Source organism: Sander lucioperca, chromosome 9 (assembly GCF_008315115.2).
Source record: "Sander lucioperca isolate FBNREF2018 chromosome 9, SLUC_FBN_1.2, whole genome shotgun sequence".
Lineage (NCBI taxonomy): Eukaryota > Metazoa > Chordata > Actinopteri > Perciformes > Percidae > Sander > Sander lucioperca.
Window position 1 is genome coordinate 12,455,474 of NC_050181.1, and position 22,230 is coordinate 12,477,703.

At 38.6% G+C, this 22,230-nt stretch overlaps 1 protein-coding gene across 6 annotated transcripts in view; it reads left to right on the top strand.

The window, feature by feature from the left end:
• The window catches only part of tnr (tenascin R (restrictin, janusin)), a 193,689-nt gene that overhangs the window by 44,873 nt on the left and 126,586 nt on the right, over positions 1-22,230 (top strand). For 4 of the 6 annotated variants that reach the window (XM_031294323.1, XM_031294327.1, XM_031294324.1 and 1 more), the window contains exon 1: positions 242-316. The exons of the other annotated variants lie outside the window; for them this stretch is intronic. In XM_031294323.1, the coding sequence (XP_031150183.1) occupies positions 242-316 (75 nt within the window). Of the gene's footprint in view, positions 1-241; positions 317-22,230 lie in introns of those variants that run through there. 6 annotated transcript variants of the gene reach the window in all.

Consider the following 22,230-nt stretch of genomic DNA (forward strand, 5'->3'; position numbering starts at 1 on the left):
TGGCGTTGAGAGTTACAGGACCAAAGTTACCAGTAGGATATAAAGACAATATATATAATATGGTATATAACATAAGTGTAACTAGTTTGTATCCCCCAACTGGCTTATGGTGCCTGCATTACACATGTATTTATGACAGACATTTTGTTCCAACAATGTTAGAAAAAACATTGTAAAGTACAGCTGGACGCAGTCATAGACATGAGCTATGCTCGTGATCAGGATGGTGCCCTGCCTCTTTATGACTTTTCGGGAGATGGTGTCAGCCCCCAGGGAAAAATGTTGGCTCTCAAAACCGTATCCTCCTGTTCAACAGGTAAATCATTCCACCTGAGCAACTCCATGTTGTAAGTCTGTCGAAGGGCGGTGTTTAATGTGAAGAAGGGAGCCAAAGGGAGAAAAAAAGGTGTGTGGCTGTATAAGTTTAACTATGTGTGTGTCTATCTGTGTGCAGTCATCAGTGTTTGTGAGCAGGCGATTGTCTCATTACCTTTTAGCATAAGGAAAGGAGAGCAAATCTTGGACCCTGGATCTTTGTGACACTGAGTTTAGTTGGGGTTTGGTGCAGGTGATATAGTGTGTATATTTGGCTTTGGAAAGGCCCTTAGGAAGGGCAGATTGAATCACTCTCATGTGCAAGCAACATGTAACAAGAAGCTCTATTTTAATGGTTGTAAAGTATATTAAACAGGTGGTGCCACCTGGCTATTTTTGTCAGCTGCTTCACTCGTGATATGAGAAATAAGATGGATATTCTCGATCCATTCAAGTTTTATGAGCTCTGCATCCTCAAATGAGTCCAAACTCCCCAAAAATGCAGAGATAACTTATTCTGTGCAAAGACATTTACATTTAAATCATAATCGGAGAACAGTCATGGTTATTTAGTCCTTCTCCTGTTTTATAGGCTCTATTCTATGAATTTATGAATATTACAAAGAGGAATTGGTAATCATTTTTGATTAAAAGTTGAATATCTCTGTGTTGGAGTGTACATCACAGTCTCATCTGCATTGTGCCAATGCAGATGAGACGGTGCGAGGGGGCAGAAAATAAGCTCATTCATTGGGCTAGAGTCCTCATTTTGCAAAGCTACAATTCGTTTCTTTTGGTGCCCGCCAGCCCCTTCTGTGCTGCCAAGCAGCTGAATGTTTTGCGGAGTCATGGGCAGCATGGCAGGACTACGTCGAAGGGAAAAGCCAAATTGATCAGTCTTTTCAGCTGGAGCCAAAAGCTGCCACCATAATAAAGTTGGGCCTTGATCATGTTGTTGTGATCCACAAAGCACACAACAAAGAGATAGACAACTACACAGACTGGCAAACAAACCCTGCTAACACACACTCCTCTTCTTTCTCTCTCCATCTCTTCATAATGCTGTCGCTGTTGCCACCTTTTTCCTCTGTTTATCTCTCCCACCACCTCTTTGCTCTCTACTGTATCTCCCCTCTTCTTCTGCAATCTCTCTCTCTCTCTTGGAAGCAGTAGCAGGTGTGCAGCCTCTCCTCCTGGCTGACCACTCAGAGCCTCTGTCTGTAGTTCAAACACACACACACACACACACACACACACACACACACACACACACACAAACACACAAACACACACACACACACACACACACACACACACACACACACACACACACACACACACACACACACACACACACACAGAGTCTCGGGAGTAAATTCACCCCCTGACAGGTCGAACAATCTGGCCCATGTGTTAGGTCCAGATGGGGCTGCTCCATTACTCTGGCTGGCTGTAGTGGACAACACACACACACACACACACACACGCGCGCGCGTGAGAATAGGCTAATGCACACGTGAATGTGGGATGTGTACACTGAGTGTGAATCTCTCTGGATGAACTCTGCTTATTCAAGGCAAGCTGTAGTTTAATTAATGTGAATACAGTACCTGCAACAGCATATTAAGGTGGTTTGGGGCTTGAAACTCATAGGGGCCCACAAATGCTAAATAAAAATATACGCTCAATAAATTAGAATAATATAGTTCACATTTTGTACTTTGCTGTAAATGTAACTGAAAGAAATCACAGCTGTATAGTTAAGCCCGAGACTGTGAACCATACACTGCTTTCCTGTTGTAGATATAGGACTTCAACTCACCGAGCCAGTGAATTGTAAATTTCCTCATCGCAGCGAGGACCTTGACAGTTTGTCAATATATAAAGTTTTTATTGTTAACAGTTACCGTATTAGAAAACTTTTGACCCTCAGGACAATAGAGTTTTGTTATTATGGTGGTTTGTTTTATAAAGAAAGACTAGAAAATAAACTTCTGCTTTTTTACTGTTAAATTGGAAAGCCCTTTGTAATGTCATTTTGAGAGGTGCTATGCTGTACAAATAACGGTTATTATATTTGTATTTCAGGTTATATTTGGTCATATTATTAGGATTTAAGGATTAGTGGCTTTATTATATATTCAATTACAAGTAGTTTCTTAATTGTTTTCAAGAATTTTACATACATCAGGATAGAAGTAGTCTTCAACTAACTTGTTAGTCTCACTACCAATATTAGCTGCTCTGTTTCAACAATGTTAAACTGAATATACGTGCATGCAGACTGACATTCCCCATGGTGTTCTGTCGGGATGAAGCTGCTAGCTAAACGTCGCCTAGCTGCTGGGCAAATTTATACAGCGTAAACACTGAAACACTGCAGCGCTTTGCTGTCCATCTCAGCCGAGAACGGAGAATGTCTGGCTGAGTCGAGTTATAACCGAGCAGTCTGATGTGTGTAGAGGTCTGTGTTGTCATACTGTAGCAGCCTGGTATCGTTTTCAGGCGATTTAATAAAGGTAAACGGTGAACCGCCGTGCGTAATGCCACTGCTGGCGCGGCACTGGCCTGCCGAGTCCGTACCAAGTCATGCTATTAGTTTAGCGCTTGATTTGATATGCATCAGTGTTTTTAATGAGCAAAGCACAGATTTTTAAACATCAATATCGCAGTCGATCATGTTCATTTAATTGTGGGGAACCAAAATCCCGAAAGTGATTTAATATTCTATTAATTGTGCAGCCCTACTGGGTAGTGTTTTGAGTGATGGAACAGATTTGTAGTACAGTAACCTTTTTAGCAGCAATCATTTAGTGACATATCTTGCAGAGGATAGTAGTCTGTTCCATATCTGCCTTCCTGAAACCAAACCACCTCCAGATGATAGACATTCTCCAGGATCTTCCTCCATTTTGAATTGACTTGAATTCAGTACAATGACTGAGGTTTAACTGGTCGAGCTGGTAGCTATTTCGCTTTCAGTCATGCTTGTTGTTGCTTTGCGTTACGGTATTACGTCAACAAGTTGGAATATTGCCATTATTGTATTGTTCACGATAATACAGGTATAATTTGTAATAGGACAACATTTTTTTGTCCTATTACAAATTATACCTGTATTATCGTGAACAATACGATATGGCTGACCCTTACCTGTGAAGAAATAATCAAATACACAAATACACTTTGCAAAGTTCATCAGGTGACATTTTGCTTAACTGCCTAGCACAATAACTCATCTGCATGAGCATTATATTGTTTATCAGTATCTGTTTGGAAATACACACTGCAGCACTCAGAGAGGTACATATTTATGAATGGCCAGAGCTGCACAACTGATTATACATTTCTGTAATGCATCAGATTGTGCATGAATGTGTTTTCTCATGGCTGAATTATGGCTCTGCTATAAAGCTGTGCCATATTTCTTTTCTTTTTTTTGTGGAGCTGAAATAAATCTCCTGTGTTTGCTAAATAAACCTGTATCTCTCCCTCTGTACAGTGCCCTCTTGAATAATGGTTGCCATCGTCTAAGAGCAGCTATAAAACTAGTAGGCATGGAGAAGCAGAAGTTAGTTTGTTTGTATTTGTAATTCTTTTTTTTCTCTTTTTTTTTTAAGGCCGATAATGATTCTGGAGGTCACACTGTAACATCCCATTAATTTCGACAATTGCAAAAGTAAATCAAATAATTTCATATGCAAATGATCAGCAGCTTCGTTTGAATGTTTAACCTTGTTTGTTAATGGATGGGAGATTCAAAATAAACCAGCTTTCGGGTGTTGTTGCATGAATCATGAGTTTATTTTTCAGTTTATTTTATTTACAATCCTGACTATTTAGGCCGGCAGTATACAGAGATATATACAGTATAAATCTATAATAATCTATAATCTATAATATGTTTCTGAGTCACATAAATATGTCTAATTGGGAGTCTTGCATTATGAGCTGGATTTCTTCAAGGTGGCTCTGTCCTGAAGCTTTCTTATAATATTTTTCCTTCATTGAGATAATGGGCAGGCTGAAACTAATTTAATTACCCGCTTTATTATGTATAAAAGTCAGTAAAATGAACGAGGAAGGAATATCATTTTACTGCAGGATATGCTTGGGTAGATTCCATTTCTGATCAGGACCCATGACTGTGTCTTTTCCTGTAGGTGTGAGTCAGCTACATTAACCCCTTCAGAGTCAGTCTGTCCTAAACTCTAGTCCATATCAATAAGGCTCACTCAAAACACTTAGCCTATGACTAGAGCTGCAACCGACAATTATTTTCATTTTCGATGAATCTGACAATTATTGTCTTGATTAATTCATTAAATGATTGTTCTATTAAAGTTAGGAAATAATGGTTCCTAAAACTTAAGGCGATGTCATGCAATATCTTCTTTTGTCTCAGCATTAGTCCAAAACCCAAAGATGTTCAATTTCTTACTGTATTGTAAGACAAGGAATAGCAGAAACTTCTGTCTTTTGAGAAGCTTGAAAAGATTGACTTAAAAGATAAAGTCATTTTTTTAAATGGTTGCCAATTAATTTCTAATTACCTATGCCTGTTTAAGTTTCAGCTATTGCTAAGTAATCCCAGAGACTGACACCACAGTCTTTAGCACTAAGCTTGAGAAACACAGTTACCCATCTGTGGCAACAAACAAACACAAGCTATATTCCCTTGTCTCTTAGCAATCCACGGTTTAAAGTGATAAACCCTTGATCTCTGTGATATTTCATCTCTTTATCAAGATCATTTTGGAAGCACTGAGGACTACGTTTGCGTTTACTCACGATTTCCCTGTGTAGTCTTTTCTTAGGGGGCTTAAATCCCTCTCTTCCACTTCACCCCCTCCTCCCTCCTGACTCCCATACATTTTTCTCCATCCCTGCCTCCCTCTGATTAATTACAAGGTCAGTATAAACAAAAGGGAGCAGTTGTTCACATGTTCTGCTATATCATTGGCCAAGGCTATATTCACACTCCGGCAATATATTTATCACCACTCGACCCTAGTCCGACCAGAGCCATTGCCTGCCATAGCGAGGGACGATTCCAATTAATATAATGGACTTGTGGGTTGATGTTTTTCTTAGCACTCTGAATAACGCAGTCATTTATATGCTGATTTGCCATTTTTCAGTGTTGCAGGCAGCTGGATGCGACCCATAAATCCAAAGGGTGCCTCTGCAGGGCATAACTCATCAATGACATGTTTTGTCCCAAATCAAAATAACACCTAGGGTTTTGACATTGAAGATTCAGCTGATCTGAACTGTGGTGGCCTTGTACGTAATGGCAAGGTGCAGCATCAGTCTGCCGAGATTGCTTGTCTCAGCAGTATCATTAGACAAATCCCCAAATTATCATAAATCATCAGCAGTAGTCAGTGATAGTAGATAAAACGGTGACATTGTGGATGATTGATACCTTGTATTCATAAACTAGCCAAAGTAATCTAGCCAAGGTCCATATTACTGCCATTATTGGTCCTGAATTAGACTTTATTGGAAAAGTATAAGTGTGAGGGGATTGAAAGGCAAGCTTCATTGAAAATATGTTCTAAAGTGCTTTAAGCTGTGTTTTTATGCTACAAGGATTGATGCATATTTTGATCTTTGCAGTAAGCCTGTTCTCAGATGTCATTTGGCGACTTTATTGAAAAGTACCTAGACGTTTTTCTGTTCTGTATGAGATGTTGATGCACTGGAATATTACATGTACCACGTGCTTGTTTATGAGAGGTTGCTGACATCTTGGGAAGACTGCATATAAACACTGTCCCCTTTATCCTCCATTTGGCCGCCCAACCTGCTACTGTCCCCACAGAATACAGAATAAATATCAACCCTTTATCCAAATACAAAGAAAAAATATGTTTTATTGTTAACAATCTCTTATACTGTGCAGTGTGCACAATAATACATCACAGATGTAGTGTTTTTGACAGTGTTTTTTTAATAAACAGATGCTAACAATAAATCCTTGCAGGAACATTCTGTACCAATAAGTAAGGGTTAATGCCCGACTACACATCGGACGCTTCACGCCTTGCCGTTGTTTAATCATACCTGACAATGGACACCTCGAAGGCCATTAACCCGCTTATAACATGGTCACTTGCCAAATAATTTTTGTTGTTGGAGAAAGAGCTTATAATGCATTGCATCTGTGTTTCTTTTCTGTGCCTTTCTGACCACGTTTTGCCTCTCACACTACAATAATTAAACAAATTAAATTTAATGTTTTTGTTAGTTTTTTAACAACCTCTCCTTTTGTTTGTTATGCACGTTGTTTTTTGTGGATTACAAAATGTCACTGCAGTACACTAGTATATTTCACATGCAGAATAACAAAAATACACTGTGGTTCTCTCAGAGGATTTATAAATGAGGTCTGTTCCTCCAGGACCGTTGTTAATCTAGACCAAGGTCACTCCAGTGGCTTGAGAACTACTGTGTTTTTAGTGTGTTTGTGTGTGCGTTTGTACATGTGCACAAGCGTAGATGATGCTGTTTATATGTGTATTGTGAAGATGCAGTATGTGAGTGTATAGAGAAAATACCCATACACTCACAGTTACAGACAGACAGAGGGACATGGGGCCTGTGCAAGGTCAGTGTCACCGAGCCATAACAAAGATCCAATGTTGTAAATAATAAGAGCCCTGACCTTTTACGGGAGCAAGATGAGCAATTTATCAACCCCATCGACCCAATGTCCACTTCTTTATCTGGTGTTTGTCATAGCAGGAAGATTTTGTTAAGTTGTGACATAGATTATCGGGAAAGCAACCTCATTTAAATCAATTATCCTTTCAGATATCAAACCATATTTTTTTGCTATTTACTGCATTCAAGAGCCATTCAATGTACACCGTATAAACGTTTGGTATCACCTGTTATATTGATGTTTTTCTTCTTTCCTTCAAAAAGGGCTATTTTAACCGAGACACAAACAGTATAATTTGGACACCAAATGTATCATTTACATTTGAAATAGTTTTGGCCCCAAACAAATAATACTTACATGATTACAACTTCCATTTAGTTCATGTTCTCACAGTGTCGCATGACGTGGGAAAATACTGCTTGAACCATTGTTTCCCCCAAATACCATTCGATTTTCATTTGATTTCTAGTTCATTATTAAATGGTGCAATTGGGTTATTTTGGAAACACGTTTTTCTTTGAGACCTGTGCAGTCTACTCAGTGATTAGATTTAATAGGTTTAAACTGATTTGTCGGTCCAGTATGTTCAGATCATATTCCCTGATTCCAAAGGTGCTAACCTATTCCTACAGTATTTCAATCTGCACACATTTTGATGCTAAGCTTCCAGTTGCTTTTCTTTAACAATGACTGGTGATTTCTCCTATTGTTATTCAACTGTTTCTCAAGGGAAACTTTGTCTATTTCTGCCATTTCAGTTATCAGTCTGGTTGAACCACTCTACAGCTACAGTTTTCCATGTACAAAACACTACTTTTTTTGTGAACCCATCATACAAAATAACATCTACTTTTAAAGAGGACTTTCTACAACCTAAGAGCATGAAGGAACATTCAAATGACATGGAATGTACTCCTCTCATCCATCTGACTGTACCCAGTCAAGCTTTTGTGGCAGGCGATTCCAAACTTTTGAACAGCAATGTAAAAGTAATAACAAGATATCCACATTTTCTCCGCTTTTGGTCAGTGGATGAATTTCAAATATTTCAAGATGATATCTGATTGTGGTTGCTCATGGCATGGTTTGGCTTTAAATCCCAGCCGTATGAATTTCTTCTTTGTTTAAACAGCACCATGAATCCTCTCAGCCCATGGTTTGGCTGCATTGCCACATGTTTTTTTGATAAATTAAAACAATATCTGGAAAGTGATACAAACATTTTTGTATATATCGATAGTTAACACCTGGAATGCATCATCCTTCTTATGTCTATAGCAACTAGACTTATGGGAGGAAGTATTTTTCGATTTACGGCAAAGCTAAATTTAGAACTGATTTATATATTCATCAACAATAATTCCTTGTTTTAACAAAGCCACAACACATTGTAGTCCGACTCATCTTCAAATCTAACATGGACATGTTTATACAGCATCCATTTAGTTGAGTAATTCTCTTTTTAAAAAGGGATGTAGGCATTGACTGAGCTGGCTTGTTTTTGTCGTTTGTCCCGGTTTATTCGATTTTGTGGAGGAGGGATCTTTCTGTTGCCCTTCCCACCTTTTATATGACTTTATTTCTGGTTGGGTAGCTGTTGTTAGCAAAAGATCAAAATCTTCTCTCATAAAGCCCTTACCCTCCAGGGGCACTGCACTGTTTGTGAGTCATAACAAATGTGAACTAAAAGATGAAAGGAATCTTAAAAAAAAGAAAACCTCACAAAGAAGTATTGACACTTTGATTAAAGACTACTGTGAGCACACGACTAACCAGCATGGCTGAATTTATCTGCGCTTTTTCAAAGGCCTGACAGCATATCTACAGTAACACTTGCTCTTAGAGCCATTTTGAAAATGAAAGCCCTCGCTGCACTCTTCAGGCCAGACCAGATGAAACCAAGCACTCCATGCTTTGTTGTTGTATTGCTTTAGTGGCATCTCTGTTTAATAGTGAATGAAAGAGAAAGAAAAGATGGATGGAAAGACAGAGATGTTGATACGACACAGCTGGGACCTACACTCAATTTCACGACACCAGAAATATTATGGTGCGTGTCCGAGCCGGCAGAGCATACCAGTGAGCCCCAGGCCTCCCATTATAGTGAAGGGTAAGACATATCACTCCTGAGTCGCTTGTCAATAAAGACGATGGCCGCTGGGAGACTGGACATGAGAATAGCTTAATAAAAATACACTTCAAATAAAGTTTACAGCCTTATAATAAATCACAGAAACTCCTGACAAAAAGATGATATGATAAATGCCTCTTTGTAAGCTTTAATATCTGTTATTCTGAAAGCCTTGAGAATTTAGATTATTCACAGGAAAGTATCCTAGTTATGTATAGCTGTTTTGATTTAGTATTTATTTATTCAAATCACTAGAACTATAGTTTTACAATATTTAATTGAACCTTTCCTACAGTTTCACATGTTTTAAGCCAATTAAGACATCTGCTTAATGCAAAAATGAACCAAATTCACAATATCCTAATCAAATGTGTTTGTAGCTTGAAACAAGCTAGCGCTGACTGCTGACTGCTGATTAGCTTACAACGCTAGTATTAGGGGCACAGGGAAAGTAAAAACAAATTGCTATTTATACCAGTAAAAAGGCTCAAAATATCACCACACTTAATAATGAGGGTCCCTACATGTTAACCAAAGCATTGAGAACTCGCGTTCTCGTATACAGGCGGCCGCCGTCTTGGGAGCTACTGTCTTCCTAAACTATCATTTTAATAAACTGTCTGTACACTTACAATGTTCTCAATGCTTTGGTTAACATTTAGGGACCCTCATTATGCTACCGTTGAAGTTTGGTGATATTTTGAGCCTTTTTAGTGGTATAAATAGCGATTTGTTTTTACTTTCCCTGTGCCCCGAATACTAGCGTTGTAAGCTAATCAGCGGTCAGCGCTAGCTTGTTTCAAGCTACAAACACATTCGATTAGCATGAAAACATGTCCCAGAGAACGACAGAGTGGGTACACATCTGTTATTAACCCCTAGGTTTGTTTTGCGCCGGAATTGTCCTTTAACCATTTTTCACACTTTCAATATTTTGTTTCAATTATTCTCTAAAGCTGGTTTAGATTCTGGACAATGTTCCCACTAAGGTGCAGAGACTGTTCTTTATTTAATGCTATCCTTTCTTTTACTGTATTATTCATTTCTTAACTGACTGAGAGGTGGAGCAAAATTGTATCCAGTTCTTGATATGCCCCTCCTGTAAACACTTGTCCAAGACCTTTTCCCTGCAACCTTGACATTTCCTCACTTGTTAAGTGGTGCTACATGATCACAGACTTTGTGTGAGAGCTGTGGAAAGCAGATATGGCCAAATACTAATGAAGACAAGGCTTTGGACAGGTTGAAGTAAGATGCAGCAACAGCCTTTTAAAATCAGCAGCATCTAAACATTAGGATGATATGATGCATGTGTACATCTGCAATTGTATTACATGTATTTTGTATGGGCAGAAATCACACAGTAAACACACAGTATATGGAATGTGAAAATAAATATTAAAAATGAAACAGAAGAGGCATATTTTTGCATTGATAAAAAAGAATAAATGTTAGCTTCTTCTTATTTATTTGTGTGTGTATGTGCATTTTGCACATTGACTTGTTAAAAACACTTGATGCACCCTGGTGCTCTGGAGCCCCTCCACTTGAGGCTGGCACATCAGGATGTTCAGAGTGAGCTAGATGAATCGGGCAGCAGCACCCCCGATCGATTATGATCTGGACTGCCGGAGGAGGCAAGAAACATGGGGAGGTAAGCATGCGCCTAAGGCAAAATGCAAACATCTGTGTTCGTTCAAACCAATTAATTGCGAGGGCTTGTAACAGCGCCGATCGTTAAAGATTCCCTCCCTCAACTCCTCCTTCATTAATGCTGCTTGCCATCTCCTCATCTTCATCTTTGCTGGTCTTTGGCCCTTCTATCTGCCATGTGTCTCTTTCCTCCCCACCGTGCGGGACATTTTCCTCTGCATCTTTTTATTCTCCTCCACCTCCCTCCCTCCGCTCTTCCATACCCTTCCCAGTTGTTTGTTTCTTTCATTATCCCACCATTTGTTCTAACATAATGGAAATATGCAGTAAAGATAGTTCACAGATGGTCTGCTTGTGTCCTCCCCTTTTTCCTTCTCCTCAGACACCTCTCTCTTCTTTTTGGCTTCTTATCTACATAACCTACCCGCACTTCACTAACTCCAACACGCACGCACGCACGCACGCACGCACGCACGCACGCACGCACGCACGCACACAATGTTGAATTAATTCCTCCAACGTTCCTGCTCACCTCCGGTGGTCTTTTATCTCTGGGGGTTGTGGAAAGGTGACTGGATGGCTCCCCATCATTAAAACCTCATCATCTGAGATCACACTGTCTACTGTTATTGACTTTCACTTTTCTTTTCACCTACCCACAAAGGATGTGTCCATAAAATCCAATTGGCAGATGACCATTCAACCGCAGTTTCATTAAAGGTGAATTTAACACTTTTATAGACATTATGAATAGAGAATAATACTGTAACACGGACAGAATAATATCAATTCCTGCGCAGAATGTCAGAACCCTCTGTGCAATTTCACTGCATATTCTTCTATATTCGCAAAAATACAAAAAAAACGACCAGGGTGGACAATAATGTGTTATGGGTTTCCTGGACTGCTTTTAAGTCAGAGGGAGGGAGGCAGGCAAAAGAGAGAAAGATGGAAATGTCAAAGTCGATCATTTCTGTGGAAGATATGTTGATGTGTTTGTTCCTGAACAGAGGCATCCCTAAAGGTCACGTCAATAATTCTCCTGTTTCTCCAGCTGGCCATTAATCATTTGGTCGCACGTCTGTCATCGTAGGGGTCTAATGAGATCTACATAGATCATTTCTTCCTCTGGCTGGAGGACAATCCTGCTGTTTTAAAAAAAAGCACTCATTGATCTTGTGTTGCTCTCAGAGGATCCACGTGTGGCCAGAGCCCTTGTTGCTCTGCAGTGTTTCCTCATGTCTTTTTGGTGGGAGGTTTGAGCCAGATACATGCAGGCTTTTGAAATGATGCTAGTGCTAGCTCGGAGGTTGTTCTTGTTGGGATTTTGATACGCAGATAGCAGCAGGGATTTGGCAAACAGGAAATCCGGTGCTATGCGGGATGTCGGCTTGTCATGGCTTATCCTGGCAATGTACTTTAGTTGATTCCGACTACTGTCAATCTACAGTAACAGCTGCATGATTGAATCATCTAATTTTTGGACTTCGGAGGGTACAAGATATCAAGAGTATGGCTCCAAATGAAATATCCAGCCTTTTGATTAAAGCGTCTCTTGCCACAAAGTGATTGATTGCACAAACTCAGAACAAGCAACGTTACCTTTCAAGTTCAGTCTCAGTTATTGGTTAGCATAGTTGGAATATTGTGTGCAAACAGAAGCAAATTTTTGCTCAAAAAGTTTTATGATATAGGGAAATATTTCATAATAAGTACAACTCTGTCGTCAACAAGGGCAGGAATTAATCTTAACCTGATTACACTTTTGGGGCCCTATTTTAACGATCTAAGCGCACGGCGTGAAGCGCCTGGCGCAGGTGTTTTTAGGGCGTGTACGAATCCACTTTTGTTAGTTTGACGCCGATAAAAAGGGTCCGTGCACCAGACGCATGGTTCAAAATGGTTGTACTCAATATCTTAATTAATTCATAGGTGTGTTTTGGGCATAACATGCAATAAACCAATCAGTGAGTATCATCTCCCATTCCCTTTCAAAGCCATGCTCGTTTGTACCTTGGGGCATTGCTATTATGATGTCAGTTTTGCACCGTAATATTTAAATTTTTTGCATGTTTGTGTGCTGCTGTGCATCCCTGTGTGTGTAACAAGCATAGTGTGTGCGCTGTGTACATGCCTAGGTGCATTTTACTAATGCGCTGTTAAAATAACAATGAAATGCTTAGTTATTGACTTTAGACCAGGTTTTTGTCAATGGTCAATGGCACGATCACTTGCCGCTGCCTCAAGAAAGCAACATGCCAAGAATGCACCTGAACACACCTCCCTGTAAGACCAGATGGGCGCGGGTGCATTTGCTATTTAAACGACGTGGCGCTGGAAGGGAAATTGACAACTGCGTCGGTCTCAAACTAGCAAAGACACTTGCGTCGGGCTTTGCACTGCGCTACGCCGCGCCGGTTACAAGATAGGGCCCTTAGTCTCATTAATCATAGTGTCAATCAATAAATCAACAGTTTAGATAAATGAAACTCGTTAAACAATGTCAAAAGAGTCATTCCTTAAGCCTTTGTTAATTCAAAGCAGATATACACCTGGGACCCTTTTGTAAAGGGCTGACTGGATGACAGATTGTTGGTCAGCGATGACTCAACCTTTAAAGAAGGGAATACCCAAATCTCTAAACATATGCCCCACAAATTTCAGACAAATTGCCTGCCTGTCGGTGAGATTATGTAACCCAAGGAAAATAATTAGTCAATGTCAGAGTCACTTTTGTGTTTGAGTCCAAATTTGAATGTGTTTTGGTCATAACAGCCAACTTATTAAATCACAGTGACTCTGTGTGCATCCTTTTGAAATGTTCAGCTTTTTATAGCTCAATTCTAAATAGATTGATGGACATTCTTTTCATTACTGTGTCGACAAACTGTAATCCTGGCACTCAAATTAGGCATTTTCCTTGAGATGTTTACACTTTAATGAAAAAACGAAACAACTTTCAGTCTCTTTTCAGTGGCATCATTTTGGTTTGAAGCTACCTGAGACCAGTTCAAGACTAAATATACATAAAGGAAAAACACACATCTGTATGTCTATATGATATCTGTTTATTTTAAGGCTTAACCTTTACCAAGAAGCCAAAAGGAAAGCAAAGTTGTTGTTTTTTTACTGTGTGGCGATAGCTTTGCTGCACGGTATAGTTTGCAAAGCAAAAGTATTTCACAAGAACACTGACTGAACCCTCCATCAAAAGAAATAAAATCCTATACTGTTCAGTGACCAAAGAGGGCAACCAGGCGAGAAAAGACCTTGATCAAGAATGAGACCCAAAACCTGAAGACAGACAGACAGACCTGGCAGATATCGTGAGCTGTGAGGGGAGGATCACTGCAGTCAGTGCAGAACCTCTTCATAGCAGAGAGCAGAGCATATCTGGATTTTGGAGAAAGACATGAAATAAGTGTGTGTGTGTGTGTGTGTGTGTGTGTGTGTGTGTGTGTGTATGTGTGTTACACATACATCTAAGGCATGGGTAAGCATTTCAGTTAAATCCAATATTCTGCCCCTGTCACTGTGATTACCAAACTAGCACACTAAAATGGCGACTCTGACACCACTTTCATAATACAAATTTACTGTATTTGTGTGTGCTATTTCCTCACTGCTCTTACATTTGTGTCGTGGCAAGTAATGCATGCAGCTAGTTTCTGCAACCATTTATTTACCCGTTTATATTCAGTCCATGTGCATTATAATCATGGATAATGTGTCAACACATTCAGAATCATTCAATTACAGGAGGAATAAACACAGCTTACACAAGGCCTTTCAGATTTTCAATTTCAGCCTTTCTACTTTTTTCTTTAAAACAGTATAAAGTAAGTCTATTGTTGTCATGACCTGATCTTTTCTTTTATATCAAGATCCAAAGCTCATTATGAGTCATAAAAGATCCCCTTTGTGCAGGAGATGAATCTAATGGTTTTGACTCATACTGTGCCATTCAGGCTCATTGCTTGCCGTCCCTTTATTATGTTACAGTATGATACTTTTTTCCCGCTAAAAAGTACTACTTAAACAATAAAACTTTAATAAATGTTCATCTTTTCCTCTTAAGCTATTCTCTGGTTTAATTTAACATGGTCCTTTGTTTATATATACTGTAGTATAATAGTATCGGGACAATCTTCGTTCCCAGGATCTTTTCCTTCTGTCTGTTCCAAAGGTTAGAACCGAGCTGGGGAAACAGGCGTTTAAGTTTGCGTCTCTCTCTACATGGAACAAGTTACAGAAATCCATGAAACGTAATGAGCTGGTCTCATTGGTCGCTTTTAAGAGGATTGACTTGGAGGCAGCCTCATCTGGCTGCAGATGTTTTGCCTGATGTGTTTAGGATTGTGGTTGACTTTGAGGGATTTGCTGTTTCATTTGTTTTATGTTTTTAGAGTTTTTGTGTATTTTGGGTTTGTATGCATGTGGGGTTGTACTGCTACCTGTCTTGGCCAGGACACTATTGAAAAAGAGATTTTTAATCTCAATGAGTCTCTTCCTGGTTAAATAAAGGTAAATAAAATAATAATATAAAAAATAGTAAAGTGAATTATGGTGCAAAGTTGGCATTCAAAATAAAAGATATACTGTTGAAACACATGGTTTAATAATAAAAAAAGGTTTAGACCAGATTCTTTTTTTTTAATTTAATTTTAATTTTTAATTTTTTAAATACCCTTGTTTGCACATAGGAAATGCAAATGCTTGCTGTCATTGTGACTTTAAACAATTAGTCAAGGTGTGAATCAACAGGATAAACCATTTTCTTAGTAAGAAATCTTTTTTTTGATGAACTGATAATGCGAATAATAGATGTAGCAGCCCTACAGTAATTCTTAATTCAACAAAGACGGAGCCATTTACTTTTCATGCTAACCGACTTTTACATAAGTCTTAAAGGGACGTAATGGTGGGTGTGGGTGTAAATGTTCTACCCCATTTAATACAAATTGCTTATTGTACAATACAGCCCACCATTTTCCAAACAAAAGCATTTCTTCAACTCATTTGTGATGGTGACTCTGCAAAGGAAACTCAAAATAATATAATAATAACATATGATTGTTTGTATGGAACATTCAGTGTCTGAAAGCAGAGATACTGATGGGCACAGAGAGCTTGGAAAGTACAACAAGGTTTTTTAGGAGTCCAGAAACAGTAATGAACACTGACATCTATTTATAGTGGATACAGCTGAAGACGGTGAATAGAAAGCTGAACAAAGAGGTAGAGAGAGAAGAGCCACTGGCAGCGTTTAAAAAAAAAAGCTTTCATACAGTGTAGCACAGATCATCTAATGCAAAACAACTTTCTGCTTTATTACTTTGTGATTTAAAATCTTCAAAAGACAATGCAAAAATAATGCAGGTTTACATCCACTAATATTATACCAATATTAGCTGGTCGTGCTGAATCTCTAGTCGTGTGCTATTAAACAAGACGGCGCAACAAGATGACATGATTAAAAGGCCGCTAGGAAATATATCATTTCATGTATTCATTTGAGGAAGGTTAAGGTCTCCTCATCGTGCCACACAGATCTGATGTTTTTGGTTGCAACCATTTTTGTCTGTCAGTTACCAGTGTTGAAGTCATGTACAGTACTTCATGTACGTCATGATTTATTTGCTGTTGTTTGCAATGTTTCCATTGCACTTACAGTATTTGCATTTTGTTTTATTGATACACCGACTTGATACATCCACCTCAGCCAAGCGTAAAAAAACAAACTTTTTTTTGTTTCAAAACTAGTATTTTATGCGCAAATTGAAATTGCGCTTAAAAATAGGTGTATGGAAATGCATTTTGTGAGATGTGGAAAAAATACTTTAATAAAGCTCTACACGGCGCTTTTGCGGGGGGAGTAAGCCAGAATGATTCAGAGCTGAACAGGGGCTGTGAAATATTGTGTAAAGCTGTTGTGCTTTTCTCAGGGGAGCCCAAATTTTGAGCAGAGCCCTGGATATACAAGACTGCCTGAGATGCTGACCAGCAATTTAACATCAAAATGTATATTCTGAAATGTTCTATCTCTCTACAGACAAGACATATTAGTCCTGTATGTGTTCAGTGTTTGTAGTCGGTCCAGTCGATGTTCTAATCACTATTCTGGCCACAACATCTCATACAGTTGGGAGGAGTGAGGGAAACACGTTTTTTGAAATTCATCTTCTCGGGCTCTCTGGGCGATGCCATAAAGTCACAACATGATTTATTCCTCTTTCTTTAGACATATCCAAGAATTATGCCCCATTTTAAGAAATCCCTGAAGGTACTAATTCATATTCTCTATATGATTGGACCATCAATACTGAGGGTAAGTGAAGGTCGCTCTGACAGTTTAACGGGTTGGCAGGTTTGCCTGCCTTACTGTCATTGCTTCACAAAGCTCTGTAATGCTGTTTTACCAGCTTTGCTGATCGTATTGCATCGTGACAGACGGGCAGTTCAAACGATAGCAAATACAATCAAAGCTGCATTAGACTGAATGTGACCTCTGCTCGCTTGTTCCTAATAGGTTGTTGATAATACAAAGTAGCTTACCCTGCTCCTAATAGCCACTTCGTTGCTACCCGTTTATTTATCAAACTGTCTTTGAGAAATCTGTGAAATAAAATTATTTTTGTCATTTAGGTAACTATAACTGAGATAATCAGGGTGACTTATTTGTCACGGATCATAGATCAATAAACAATCCCTGTGAACATTCAATGGATTCATGCACTGGCCTCTCACTGCATTATACTTTTAGCTGAGATATTCCTTTTTACTGTCAAAAGCAATAACAGTAAAAATACCAAAGGCTTTACAAAAGGTTTTAAATCTTCTTTATTATTATTATTATAACATTGAAAACATCCACTGGATGATTAATAGCTTGAAAAACAAGCATGTCTAGTCCATGCTATATAAAGTGTTAGATGAATATTTCATAGTTTTCCACACCTGTGTTTGATATTAATGAACTTTCAGTGCAAGCCTGCTCTGCTTGCTTCCTAAGATGACATATCTGCCTGCCCACCTGTTATGAATATTTATGACATGAAAGTGGACAAAGGTTAAAGAGGCATATTTGGATTTTGGCTCACTGGCTCAGATTCTGCTTTTAAACTGGTAGTCAAGAAATGTTGCTGTCCATGGTGCTGAACTAGTGATCCAGTAATTCTCAAGGTGGTGCGCTCTCTCTCTCTCTCTCTCTCTCTCTCTCTCTCTCTCTCTCTCTCTCTCTCTCTGTCACAAACGCTTTTTCTGTGGTTCTCTCTTCTTTCTCAACCTTTTGTCCCACTCAGTTCGGTCCGGGAACAGTAAATGTGTCCAGCTACTTAGGATAGCTGAAGTGCTGCACAAGAAAAAAAGAGTGTGATTACTATTATAAGTGATTGAATGTCTAGTTCAACGTCTGCGTGACCCCTCACTTTTCCAGGACTAAAAGGAAGATGGAATTAGATTGGGAAGGAAAAGAAAAAATCAAAGCTTCATTGACCTGCAAAACAAAGGTTAAGAAAAGTCCCATGTAAAGGTCTGAAAAAGCAGTCTATAATGACATGAACTGCTGCAATACTTGACCCGTGTTGGAGACTTCTTTAATAAATAATTGGAGACTTCTTTAATTAATAGTTTTTTTTTAAATTAAGAGAAGGTAATTATAATTTAGACAGTTCTCTATCTTTGAAACTGTTAAAGTGATGACTAATGTAAAATATAGATGTGTTTCTGTTTTGGGGATTAAATTATGGAATGAACTTAATGATGAGTTGAAAATGTGTACGTCTTTGTTGAGTTTCAAAAAAATCTTTAAAATCTAAATGAATTAACGGTTATGAAGTAATTTGAATAAAATGCAAATTGTAAAATGCATTACTAGGATTGTACTCAAGTATTTGGTTTCATTTCATTTTGTTGGATTTCTGGGTGATTCTATAGGGATTATGGGATAGGATAAGCAAAAATAAGCCTTGGCTTCAGCCTATTTCTTTTTCGGTAAGTTACGGTGGCAAATTGTGGGAAATAATAGTTTTTTTCATGTATGTTAACTCTTGTGTTGTCTTCCCTTCGACCATGAACTTGTCCATCCAGGTCAAAAGTGAAATAGACTTTTTTGTGCTTTTTTCAGCATTTTTGGCTCTTTTTTATGCTGTTGACACTTTTTAAAACGTTTTTGTCACTTTTTCAAAGTTTTCTTTTAAATTCATGGTCAATAAACCTGATTTATATGACATTATACCTAATTTCTTAGTAAAAAAGGCAGAAATTATGTTGGGTGGATCACAGACTGGTTTATGTCAAAGTTTTAAAACCATTTAAACATGTTTTTCAAATGTTATAAAAATTGAATAAAACACCCAAAATTCAAAGAAACCCATATTTCTGATATAAAAAATGTTGAAAACGGGTCAAATTTGACCCGAGGACAACACAAGGGTTAAGCAAAATAAAATTCTTCTTCATCATCATCATCATCATCAATTCTTTCTCTCTATAACCATGTCTCCATCTAAATGAAAGACTCTAGTAGTATGAGTGTCATAAGTATGGCTGTACATGGCAAAACAATTGCAGCCTGTCCACTGCGTAATAGACGGGTGGAAGTGTAAGCACTGTGCACCATCCATGAAGTCAATGGTCCACTGCTTGGTGGCTGGCTGACTCCCCTCAAAACACACCCAGGCGGGTGCCATAAAGGATGTTTATTAGGCTGACAAGTTGACACTGCAGCTCCTTGTCATGCTCTGATAATAGGGGCCAGGCGCAGACCAGCGGAAGCCTCGCTTCAGCTGGTTAGGAGACAGACAAACCCCTTCAGGGTTGCAGATAAGAAAGGAGAGGAAATAGGAGGGGAGAAGAAAGGGAAGAAGGAAGAGGGAGGGTGGTGTATTAGTACATTAGTGTGTTTTATGAGTGGAAGAAAGAAGAGAGAAAATAGGAAAGGAGTGGAGCAAGGTAGCCAGGAGAGGAGAGACGGGAGATGAAGAGAATGGAGGATGGTAGATGGGGTTGTGCAATCAGTGCTTGAAAAATGACATGACCCAAGATTATGTAAAAAAAATGGTAAAATCTCTAGGGCTGCAACAAACGTTTTAAAAAAAATAATAAAACAAAATAAAAAATTATCTTAATTTTATTATTATCTACATTAATCAATATATAATTAATATACAATGTCAGAAAATTGTGAAAAATGTCCAAGGTGATGCCTTTAAATGTCTTGTTTTGTTAATCCCAAACCCAAAGATATTCAGTTTAATATGATAAAACAGAAAAGCAGGAAATCTCCAGATTTATTTTTTCATGAAAAATTGCCTATAACGATTAATTGATTATCAAAATAGTTGGCGAACATTTTTCTGTCAATCGACTAATCGATTAGTCAACTTCTTGTTGTGGCTCTAAATATCTCTACTTCATTGCCAGTTTAAGACACGGATGTGTGAAAAGAACACAGTGCAGGGTTGGCACCTCATTTGTTCTGATGTAGGTTGCTCGCTGGGTGCATATGGCAAAAACTAAATTTAAGCTTCAGTGTTGGGCCAATATAGCATACACACTGGCTCCCTGCACTCATGAATGGCTTAAAAGTAATTAACTTACACCTCTCTTCGAGACTTCATATTGTTTTTGACCCTAATGACTCAAATTCTGATAATGCAAAGAGTCATTTCGTCTGTCCGTCACGTGACCTGCAATTCCAACTGTGACCACTACCACAAAATGGTCTCACAACCCACCACTGTTTGAGACTTTAAATGACATTCTTCCTGTTTTCACACTAATGTTTCTGCATAAACTAAAATGAAATTGCTGTGGTAAGCTTTTCCAGCATATTTGGTGCATTGGATACATTATAAAAACATTTTAAAAATCACTTTAAGGCACTGCATGTACTCTTCTCTTCTCTTCTCTCCTTCTATAATGAACACCTCTACATTCACCATGAGCCCAGAACAGATGCAAGCTATAAATCAACTAATCAATGGCACCAAAGTTAGTCCCTTAACAATATTGTAGGGAAACGGCTTGAATGAGCCTCATTGATTCAGCCTCACAAATCCTTATTTCTCCAAGAAAGGCTGACCTTGAAAGACAGCTAGGTCGTTATTTGTCACTCCACACAATTAAACCGTAATAGAAGTTTTTTGCTCATTGATTTCTGTTGCACATTTTAAAATGATTTAATGTAGACTGTTCTTATCACTTAACTTGCAACCTTCATAATTATCTTTTTACTCCGGAGACCAGGTCAAAGCAAGATGATGAGCAGATAGGATGAGATGTGGCTTATTTCTTGCTAAGTCATCATAAAATAGTGCAATACACCTCAATTTTTTTTCCAAGGGTCAGTCCTTTTGAGTTAGCTCTGCGTAGGGAAGTTCTCAACACCATTATGTCATCAGGGACAGGAGGACAGAGGGAGAGAAAGCGCTACAAAAGAAGCTATTTTAATTAAAGCTGGCAGATTTACTCGCCTAGCTGGGTTTAAAGCATAGGCTGCCCGGGCCGGCGGGGGCCAAAGTGGCGGTCGTAAAAATGACTAATGCCAGGCAGGGGTGGAAAAGAGCCCCCTGAGGGACGGGAGGGGGGGGAATTAAGGTGAGCAGTCGGAGGCTGTTCTGTAATGAGAACAAATAGCCGAGTAGTTTGTCGTCTGACAGAGCAGGCCAGGGAAATATGCATAGTGCAATACTTTCAGCTCCTGTCACATTTCTGCTTCACCATGCTGCCTTAGTGAGAGGGAGAGGGGACGAGGTTACAACTAGAAAGATGAAAACAAATTCAAATAAAAGCAACTTAAATACTGAGTTATGGCATGCTATCAGTGTTGTTATTTATTTGTTTTCATTAATATTAAGAAAATATGGGAATGTATTGGTATTTGCTAAATGCTAAAACGAGTGAAAATCAGTAATTAAAAATAAAATCCAGTGCATCCTTTTTTGGTTTCTCCTTTTTAGTGGCTGATCTGCAGCATAATCAGCTGTAACACCTTACCGTATATGGTGTACTCTTATCCTCACGCAATCAGTGTCAGGATTGTTTCTGACAAAAAAAATAATATGAAACTCAATGCTTGCCATTTGATTCAATAGTCATCATTTACAATCAGCGTCCTTTCAAAATTGGCAATTGCATCTCTGTGAGAGTGCACTTCTGTGTGAATGATCTGGGTAACAACACTAATGAAGCCATCCATCAGAGAAAGTCAACTTTCGTAACATTTCTTATTTACACTAGTACAGTGTGAGCCTGTGTCTTCCCTGAGAGGTTGATGACTAGTTATGATAAAATGAATTGAATATAACTTTTACATCATTTAATGCAAATTGGATATTTAGATTATTTTAAAGGTCCTATGACATGCTGCTTTTTGGATGCTTTTATATAGACCTTAGTGGTCCCCTAATACTGTATCTGAAGTCTCTTTTATATAGACCTTAGTGGTCCTCTAATACTG